The following is a 10,558-nucleotide window of genomic DNA, read 5'->3' as shown; positions in this document are numbered from 1 at the left end:
ATCACACAGATGATTAAGCAATATTTAAGTTAAAATCTGATGATAGTCCTCATTTAGCAGATTAGCTAAATTTGAGTGCTGGGAATAATTATTAAATATTGTTTATATCTACAATTATTTTCTTAAAATTGTCCTGAAATAAACAAAGTATGGTTAATGGAATGTACATTTGTTTCTGCTTATTACATTAAATAAGTAGATGTATAAATGAAGAATTATAGGTTCTAAATCTTACCAGCGACATTGCACAATAACAGTAATATTTGATTTGCTGAAATATCAATTTACCTTTTAATGTAGATTGAAATGCAAGGTGTATATTATGCACTGTGAATTAAAAATGCAAATATTTAGGGGCCTTAAGGAAGACATTGTTGATCCGGCGTTGTGGTCTCCTCTCAGTGAGTGCCTGCTGTGCCTCTATCAGGCATCCTAATCAAACACCAGGTTTAGAGAATTTTTCAGCATTTTTCACTGCCCAAAGCCCATACTCAAAGTTCTACAAGAAAATGCAGAACCACATTCAGAGCTTATCCAAATGTTTGCTTACTGTGATTACACTATTGAAGAAATGTCACCGTCACATAAATACCTCCTCCAGAGCTGGTAATTGATCTTTTTAAGTGAAACTTGGTTTATGTGACACTGGTAGTAATATTTTTAGGCAGCCAGATAAAAGCATTGTACATTGAGTTATAGTCAGTAGAAGTATAATCAAGGGGATAACATTTTCATAAAATAAGTTTTCTTTAAAGGGGACATATTATGAAAAATTCACTTTTATAGTGTTTTTGAACACATATTTGGGTAACCTGAGTGTCTACTGACCCACAAAATGTGAAATAAACCCATCCAGTCCTTTGTTTGTGGTCTGCACAAGTCTTACAACACAGAGAAAAATGCTCCGTTTCAAATTAGCTCTCCTTGTGACATCACAAGTGGGAATCTGGTTAAAAAAAAAGGTAAAATACCTTACTCTTTGTTATATTAATGACAGAATATGACTCTAAAACTTTGCTAAACCTGAATATACTGTACATCTTGTACTGCATCTACTTCGCTCTGGAAAGAAATTAGTGGCTTATTTTACACCACAGTATTTTGAACCAAATCGTTCAGGAAATCTGCTGAATGTTATCGTAAAGTCTACACAAAAGGGACACAGAAGTCATGAGGTGATTAACTTGTACACAGATTAAGCATACACATAATTAAAACATTTATTGCAGTAGCTGTATACCTGTAGAGTAGGAACAAGGATTAACTGTTTCAGTATCTGTGATGTCAAACACCCTCACAACTGACAAACAAACTGCGTAAGCAAATCACTCCATCCCACTTAACTTCTTTATATTGTGACATAAATATGAAAGTGCTTTACAAACTGAATGTCTCCTTAATGCACAAAATTAACTATATTCCAACAAAATCAAATGACACAAAAAATGATCAAGTTCATTTTTCAAAAGCTATATCTTTTAGCATGCTTTTCCATTGTGAAATTTGCCTTCCATGCTGTGGAATAAAACAAAGCTTTTCAGACAGTGGAATGACACATGATCTTTCATTGTTGATCCGTAATCTGCACATGCCTTTGTGATTGACTTTAGTACCAACGACTTGATTTTGTACTAAAGTATTAGTGTGATTTTGAATTTGGCAAATATTCATTGCATAAGGCATTTGATTATCAGACAGGATACTATCTGTAGCCAACATGTCCATGTCATTTAAAGAAGCGCAATTCAGTGTTTGAGAAACATCATGAAGGCACAGTGATTAAAGTGTTATCGTAATCTGTGTTTTCTTACGTATGGAAAATCAAAGCCTGTGTGGAAATAATATATACACATGTCAATAAACTGCAGGTACAACTGAGCGTTTGCACTCAGTCAAATCACAATTTGAATAAAATCTATACAGTAATAAGATCGATGTTAGATAAAACATTTAGCCATTTACAAATATATTGCTATTTAATTGTACGGAACACTTTCAAAATCAGTTTATAGAGGAGAGCTTTTCAGAGCTTTTCATTTTTATAATGCACATATTGAGTACTGACATCCTTCATACAAAGTGTCTTTAAAAAAAACAAAAAACGGTTTGCCTGTGATTTTGCAGTATTGAAGGAAAATATTATGAAATATGGGCAACATTGAGTATACAACAGGATGGAAATTTGATTCAAAATCAACCTTAGGGTTTTTTAAAGAATTGCATTTAAAGTATCCTTGTTGTAAATAATGCCAAATTAGACATCTTCATCCAGGTGGGATCCCAAAACCTGATGACACCACCAAGAACTGTCCTATTGACCGTGGTTATTACGGGTACATGATAGTGGTTAATAATTCTTATTTACAAACACACAGACAATGACAGAATAAACAAGTGTCCACTAACAATGTTATTAGATCAACACCTTCTGAAATGTAGTTCCATTTTCTTTGATTGTGTCGATTAATATAGTCCTGAACAACTCAATTACAACCACACCACAAATATTTGTATATACTGGTCAGCCATGGTATTTTTTTTTCTTGTCATTTGTTTTCTTTTTCTCCATTTCCTTCCTCGGCTTGTCCAAATCACTCATGAAGTGGACAGAAAATGTTATACAGAAGAAATCCATGAACGTTCATTAAAAAAAGAGCCTTCCTCTAGAGTGATAGTAAAGTTGAATTGTAGAGAACACAGCAGAAGCACTATAGTTTTTGTGGCCTACATAGTACATGTGGCTAGCAGACTGCAGAAGCATTAACTTAAGTGGAAAGAGATGAATATCGAAAAAAGAAAATATTAAATCTGGAAAGGAGCTCAGGTGAGCTGCTTTGTCTGTTTTGCTGTTTTCGGATGTAAGGACGTCTCGCAGCACAAAAGCAAAGTCCGTCTTATAGCTGCTGGTCCTTTGGGCTGTCCGGGCAGGAGGCTGGCTGGCACGACTTCAGACTTACCAGTGGAATATCAGCCATGCCACTGCTGGTGAAGTGTCCTTCTCCACTCCCAAACTGCTTCCTGTCGACAAAGTGCTCCGACCGTCCACTCTCATTTTTCCAGGTTCGGGTCAAAGTGTGTCCATTGAGGAGTTTGTCCTTGGGACCCCACTCCCTCTGAGACCCAAAGCCAGACACGGGTGACTTAGGCTGCTGGTATGAACCCAATGTCGGAGGCATCCAGCAGTTGTCCGAATGTCCCAGGACGAGGCATTCCTGTGTGCACATCTCTGTAGCTTCCACTAGACCACGAGGTCCCAGGGGGCCATCTAAGGGAGAAAAAAAGAAAACAGGTTAATATACAGAGAGATCTCTATTTGGATCTATCCAAAGTTAGCTATGAGCTAATTCATGGGCAGGTGACAAAGAAAAGTCTCTATTAAGAAATAAAATATACAGTACAAATTATTATACAACAATACAGAAACAGTATACAACAGCATTAAATCCATCCACAGTGAAATTCACAAATGATATTAACACAGTTAGGCTAAGAGCACTACACTTTAAAACTACCCAATACATAACCACTACACAGCAGCCTCAAGTTCCTCCACAATGGCATAAATGATACAATATTAATCCAATAAAAAGCTGAGTTAGCTATACTGTGTGAACATGTGAACATCAGTCAATACATAAGGGACATACAAAACTGTGGTAAGAAATCTAAGTATTTCAAGTCTCTTGACTAGAATTTTAGGCCCATATAGGGCATATATACTTCAGGTGAAACATTTGAGAAGGTAGACCTCTAACACTAAAATAACAAGACAACAATTTGATGCCTAAAATAATGGAGACACGATCAACATGTTGAGCTGATATTCAGAGCAAACATTCAAGTTTGAAAGACATGGGAACCAGGCAACATTGACAGTCACTGAATGTACTGCCAGAACGGAGAGCATCTCTAACTAACTGTTGATCTCCTGTGATTTTTGTGAACAACAGAGCCTAGAGTTTATGATGCTCGGTCAACATTCAGTGAGCGGCTGTTCTGTGGGCCAAACAACCTTGTTAATGAGGGAGGTCAGAGGGGAATGGCCAGACTCAAATAGCCATGCATTACATCTGTGCAATGAAGAGGAGCACCTCTGAACATATTACATGCTGGAAGTACATGCAGGGCTGCAGCAGCTGAAGACTATCCTGAAGATATTTCAAGTACTGACAGCTTAGAGCAGAAAGTCTAGGGTACAGTGGACACTGCCCTAAAGCAAAAGGACAGTCAACATCCCATCTGATCTAACGATTTTTGCTGTCAAAAGCAGTAGAAAGGGTCAGAATTAACATTTTGAGATTGAAATCTGGGCTTTTATGCCTTTATTCTAGCACAACACGGTAGAAAGAGAGTGAGGAATGAGATGCAGAATAGAAGCCACCAGTCGGATTCAAACCCGGGCTGCCTGCTCTCTGGGACTCAAGCCTCTGCACATGGGATGTGCACACTAACAAATAGACTTATGGCACTCCAAGCGTCTGAATTTGATGTAAGAAACTCAAATTCATAGATCCATCCTGCCTTGTCTCACAAACATAGCTTCCAGTGTTTCAGTAACGACGGAGAATAAGGCTGTTCTGAGAGGAAAACAAGGTTTTTAATTAAAAGAAACAAAAAAGTGGTAACAAAGTAGTTTATTAATATGATTCCTGGGAGACATGAATGGATAAAAATGATTCACAATCAGCTCGAAACTTCTTAGTCCCTGAATTTATCAACTTTTAAACCCATTTAGAAACTTGTTTTCAATGAAGAGCAACTCAAATTCTGAACTCTCATCAGCTGGTTCCTTCTGCTCCCTGACGCCCTCTCACACATCAAGTTTGGGTCATGTGAGTTGAGTTAGCTGGGTTAAGTGAAAAATGAATGAGCTGAGCTTTCGGCAGCTGGAAAGCATTGGAGGCTATAGATCTGGAGAAGGATGAAAGGGTGAATGAGTTCTCTTTGAGCCCTGTCATTGGAGTCCTTAGAGAAATGTACAGTGCCTTCCATTGTAAACAGACGGATGCAGCCATAAGAGAGGGCAATATACCACAGAGATGTTGGTTGATTTTCAGTCAGTAGCTGGGTTATCGACAGGCTAACTTTCCTCATCTATTTCTCTTACATTTTTTAATGTAATACTTTTAAATAAGTTATGATATACCAAGAAAGTAGCTTTAACATGGCTTACATAGAAAGTCTGACTGTGTCTAACAGGTACATGGATAAAAAGGTGCTTGAACACCTGCTGTTTTGCCCTATACAGAGAAAGTGCCCCATTTTTTAATAAATGTTTTCCTTTTTGCACACAGCCTGGCCCGCTGAGCAGATAGCCTATATTTGGTTATATAAGACTATCAGGTCGGGAGATATGTGATAAAGGCCAGCACAATATACCCTCTTTCCTGCTGCAGATGTGAGCACACATGCATAGACACTCCATCAGTGTGATGATGACTTACTCTGAGGTAAGGGAATAAATCAGGTATGTGGCCAAAGAATGACCATAACTGTTTTTCCTATTGGTTTTCTATTGATGATCTAAAGGAAAAGCTGCACACTATTTGGCAGGAAGAGTCTATGTTTGTTTGAACTATTTAGCAGTTTAAAATGTGCCTCAATCACCATTGTTTGCATTGATTAATCATGCTGGTATAGTTACAGTACATGTGTTTAGTTGTGATGATCATTGGTGAATAATTTGTAACAAAATCTATACTTTCTTTCTTTTTTTTTTTTTAACAAAATTGTGTCGATGGTTCGGCTATTCAAGAGCTCACTATTTCTTCAGCATTAATATTGGACGTTTCCATCATAGTAGAATTTAATACACACTGCAGATAGTTCAAATGGATTCTACCAAAACCAAGGGAAAAAAAAACAATGTTCAAGGTCTCAAGGAGTCACAACAAATAATCGTCATGTTCCTTTCTACGTCATTGCTACCATCTGGCTACTTCTCTGAAGAACAAATGTCACCACTGACACACAGAAAATCAAAAAGGTCTTAGTTTCAGGAATTGTTTGTTTCTGTAATTGGATATAAATAAAATCCATAATACAAGGAACTATATATATATATATATATATATATATATATATTTGAAGTACTCTTCTCTTTTGAGTCAGCTTTATTTTCCTGGTTTAAGAAAGAACAGACCCAATTGTGTCTGTGTTTATATCAAGGAGTAATGAATTCATCTGTATTTGTCCTAAAAGACTAAATTGAAACTATTTGTCCTAATTTGTCCCTTTGCTTCTCATAAAGATTAATTTGCTCATGGGTAGCTAGAACATTTAAAACACTTGTTTTCCAAATCTCTTGTTCCTGTTTTTCTTTTCATTATTTTTCACCTTCTAAGACGTTTTAAATGTGTTTTATTTGCAGTGTTTCCCCTACCATTATATCAGGGGGGGCGCCCCCCCCCCCCCCCCCCCTTATATCAGGGCCCCCCCCCCCGACCTTGAAGGTCAAGTAAAAAAAAAATATATATATATATTTTAGATTTTTTTTGGGGGCTGTTTGTGCCTTTATTGTAGAGATAGGATAGCGGATAGAGTTGGAAATCAGGGAAAGAAGTCATTTAAGGATACCTTTCCGATAGAAAAGGACAGCTGTCATTAAAAGTAACACATGAACACCAAGATTCCTTCAAGTGTTTGTGTCGGCATGTTGGCGTGTCAGCGTGTGATTGTGACGCTTATGAGAGTAATCCATTTCTTTGTGGTCTTCCTTACGCTGGTCGCTTCATTTGATAAGAATATAGGATGAACTTAGATAAGCACTTTGCTTTTGCCTGTCTGTTCAGTCTCTATTTAATACATGCATGTTTAAACTGTCTTTATATACGCTGTGTCATGTATGACTGACAAAAATACTACTGCATTTGATGCAAAGGGCAATGCAAGCCCACCGATATTTATCAGCCCACAACCTCAATATCATTATTACAAATATTTTTTCACAAGTTGTTATTTATATTTTCCCAACTTACAGTATACCCCTTCCCCTTTATAAATAAATGATTTAATAAAAATAAAAAAAAGCCATGTTCTGTTGATTTTCCCTCCCAGCATCTCCAAAGCGTTGTCACATGTACATTGCGACATGTATAATGTGTGATATCTGATGCCAGCCTGAGGAGAGAGTCACTCACTCTTCTGAATGTGGAGTCCATCACAATTACAGGCAGCCGATTGGCATGTGAGGAGTCTAAGCAAGACACACATTATCATAGATACATAAAGAACCACACAGAGCGCAATGATACATGGTACCCGTAAGACAGCATGAGCAATTCCTCAAATGAGATTGGAGACGAGTGAGTAGACATCTGGGAAGCAGTTAAGAAAGAGAGATTGAAGAAAAGGAAAGGAGTGCACACATGAACATGATGTCCCTGTTCAGCAGAGGATCTTTAAACACACCTGCCATTTAGGTGGCTTTTGCTTATTTCATTGTAAAGCAAATTATTATTATGAAGAAATTATCATGGTTTAAAGTAACTGATGTCAGTTTTTAATTTGGGCTGCATGAATGTCCAAAGAAGACACAAGTGAGTCGTTGGTCTGTATTTCTCTACGTAAAGTTGGCAGCGGGGATAATTGATAAAGCACAATTAGCCGACTGTAATGTTGGTCTTTCATCTTTTATAACAAAAGCAGAGCAAGTCATTAATCAAGGGCAAGTTTGTGTATCTCCTTTCATCCAAGTGTAATAAACATAACCATCTGCATGTAGATTGGTGCAATCATGGGCCCAAGTGTGCAGCAGAGGACAATTTGAATCAGGCATGTTCTCTACCTGCTGTTTGAGACAATGTAGAGACAGCGTCTGATTGAAAGACCACTGGTAGTATTGAGCTGATCTACACTCAGTATTATATTATGTATAAGAATTAGAGTGATTCACAGGGGAGTTAGTATCTCAGAGGGTTCCTCTGAAGTCTCAAAGGAGTTGCTCAGATAATCACACACGCGTATCAACATATTTGTGTTAATGCTGGAAAATGAGGAGTGGTTTAGTATTCCATTTAGTGTTAGCTTTTCATCAGCTTGTTTAATGTCCCAATAAACACAGAACCTACTATTTCAGTGGTTACCAACCTTTTTTGGCTTGTGACCCAACTTTGACTTAAAAAATCTGGCGACCCCAAAAATTCAAAACACATACAGATTTTTAGTAAAGAGTTATTTGTTTTCAATCCTGTCATAGTTTTCTACTGTGTTGCAAGTAAACATTTATTGTAGACCGTATTTAGGCTTTTTCTTATATATTATTGTGGACGGAGAAAGAAAGGCTGGGATCACATTTCTCTATAATGGATGACACACAGAGACTCTGCAAGTTTCTTATTTTGGCATAGGCTATGAACCACAAACGCCTGTGTTCACTATACTTTATTATACAGTATATTTTATCATTATTCAATAAATACACAAATTCAGACCACCCCATTTGAATTCCATGTGACCTTGGTTTGGGACCCAAAGGTTGGGAAACCCTGTTTTATGACAAGAGGATTACTGCAACAACAACAAAAAAAAACAGGCTACCAACTTCCATTGACCTTATGAATCCGAAGTGATTTTAGTACAAAAGTAATCTTGAACAAAGTTACAAACTGAAAAGTATCACTCATTCTATCAAAATGCATTGAGTTAAAAAAGAAATGCACATTTACTGAAATCCAGGTCTAGATCTATTGCTTTTTATTTCTCATTGGGCACAGTTTATAATGAAATACACTTTCACTTCAGCAACATCTCCAGGATATCTTCCCTCCTTAACCAACCATGAAAAGAAGCTGACAATTCTTTCATCCCTTTTAAAATAAAGTACAGTTGTATTTCACCCTCCAGGAGCCAAACTCTGTGCTTTAAAGAAAAAAAAAAAATATCTCGCTTATTTAAACGTCAGACTCAGCAGACCAAATATTTCAAACAAAACCAAAACACTGCACAACACATTACAGTACCTGTGCCTCAATCTCTCTTCACAAGCTCCCTATTGTTGCATATGCAGATGGAGTCCTACCCTTAACAGCGTGCAGAAATATGTTGGTCCATTTAATTGAAAGGACACTGTGAGAGGTATAACACCCTCCCATCAGCCCTCCTTCCTCTGGGAGACTTTTTGGCACCGTAGAAACACGAGTCCAGATGCAGCAGTGCTTGGTTATTAGCAGTCTGTAACTTGCCTCCACTGCATATTAGCCATTGTCTTGTCTTTGTTTACTTTTTTTGCAGTTTGTCATTGACTTAATACCCTTGAGGGCTGACCTACTATTGCTCCATGTTTTTTATATCCTCTTCAATCAATACAGCGAGAGATAAATCCTTGTTTTCACCTTTTTCCTGCACACTCTTTGTGATAATCTGGATAGGTTCATATATTTCTGTGATTTAATCTGAATTAAATTGACGGAATCGACCATTAAGGCTTATTAGTGACCCGTTAATTCCAGTTATCTTTGTCTTTATAAGACTGTTTGCCTCATTACACCCTGGCGGCCCACTCTGTGATCAGAAAGACATGTCGTGTCATGTATCACTATTGTGAACAGCTTGGTGATTGAGCATATTGCAGATGACACTGAATTTTTATGCATTTCCGTTTTACACTGTGCTCATTCACGCACACTTACATACGTACATGCAAATGGCATAATCAAGAATCTGTCAGTAGGGAGACAACGTGTGACTTGGAATGAGCCCAGAGGGTGTCAAGTGACATGCTGCCACACCTGCTGAAACCTCGAGGAGCTGTGGACATGTGATAAGCACAAGCACACCATGACACTACAACCCAAGATAAGAGGCTGCTGGGTATGTAGTCTATTGAACCGCTGCTTGACAAACAAACTCATAAATCCGAAAGATCCCAGAGAAATATAGATGTTGAACTTCTGCATGCTGCTTTTTCTGTTTTTTTTCCCGTACAAAACAAAATCCACTGGACGGATAGACAGACTGACAGAGGGGTGGACAAGCGGACAGACTGCAGATGGATAGATAGATGGATGGATAGATAGATAGATAGATAGACTCTTTTTTTGCAGCTATATGCAAATCCATAAAAAAATCAGTATTTAATGGAACACAGATCTTGAAAAAGCTTTTCTCCTGATTTTCTTAATTTGCTCTGATGTACTCAGTTGCTGTGTGTGTCAAATGACTTCTTATACATTTTTAAAGAATCTCCTCCATTTAGATTGTTTAAAGGCAAAGCTGAGACCCAGAACTCTTTTTGTATTTGTGCATTGATTTCCAATGTCTAAGAATTGACACGCCTTTGTTAAACAGCACCACGTGCATAGTCAGCTCTTGTGCAAAGTCACAGTTGCTCTTACAGGGCTGTGACTTTGAGATAAAGCAGTTTATCGCAAATCTAAATGTTCCATTCATTCATGTAAAATGGCTTTGTCTTTCTGTGGCTTGTTGCTCATGGTTACAATGCTTTTTCCCTGCACACAAACACAAGCATGCACAAACTTAAACACACACTAGCAAATAGCCAGTGGCTGATGTTTGGTGCAGAACCCCTGTGTGCTTTAAATAACATTGAGGCACAGGT

At 37.6% G+C, this 10,558-nt stretch overlaps 1 protein-coding gene across 5 annotated transcripts in view; it reads right to left on the bottom strand.

Moving 5' to 3' along the window:
- Window positions 1-1,206: 1,206 nt before the first annotated feature.
- The window catches only part of LOC109986983 (protocadherin-9), a 204,577-nt gene continuing 195,225 nt past the window's right edge, over window positions 1,207-10,558 (bottom strand). For 4 of the 5 annotated variants that reach the window (XM_065952834.1, XM_020637873.3, XM_020637875.3 and 1 more), the window contains one exon: window positions 1,207-3,265. In XM_065952834.1, coding sequence (XP_065808906.1) covers window positions 2,895-3,265 — 371 coding nt within the window. In that variant the 3' untranslated portion in view covers window positions 1,207-2,894. The remainder of the gene's footprint in view (window positions 3,266-10,558) is intronic. The other variant, XM_065952836.1, reaches the window with a different exon arrangement.

The sequence above is a fragment of the Labrus bergylta genome, chromosome 3 (genome assembly GCF_963930695.1).
Source record: "Labrus bergylta chromosome 3, fLabBer1.1, whole genome shotgun sequence".
NCBI classification, from domain to species: Eukaryota; Metazoa; Chordata; class Actinopteri; order Labriformes; family Labridae; genus Labrus; species Labrus bergylta.
The sequence above is the reverse complement of the archived record's forward strand: the minus strand, read 5'-3'. Positions and strand labels throughout refer to the sequence as shown.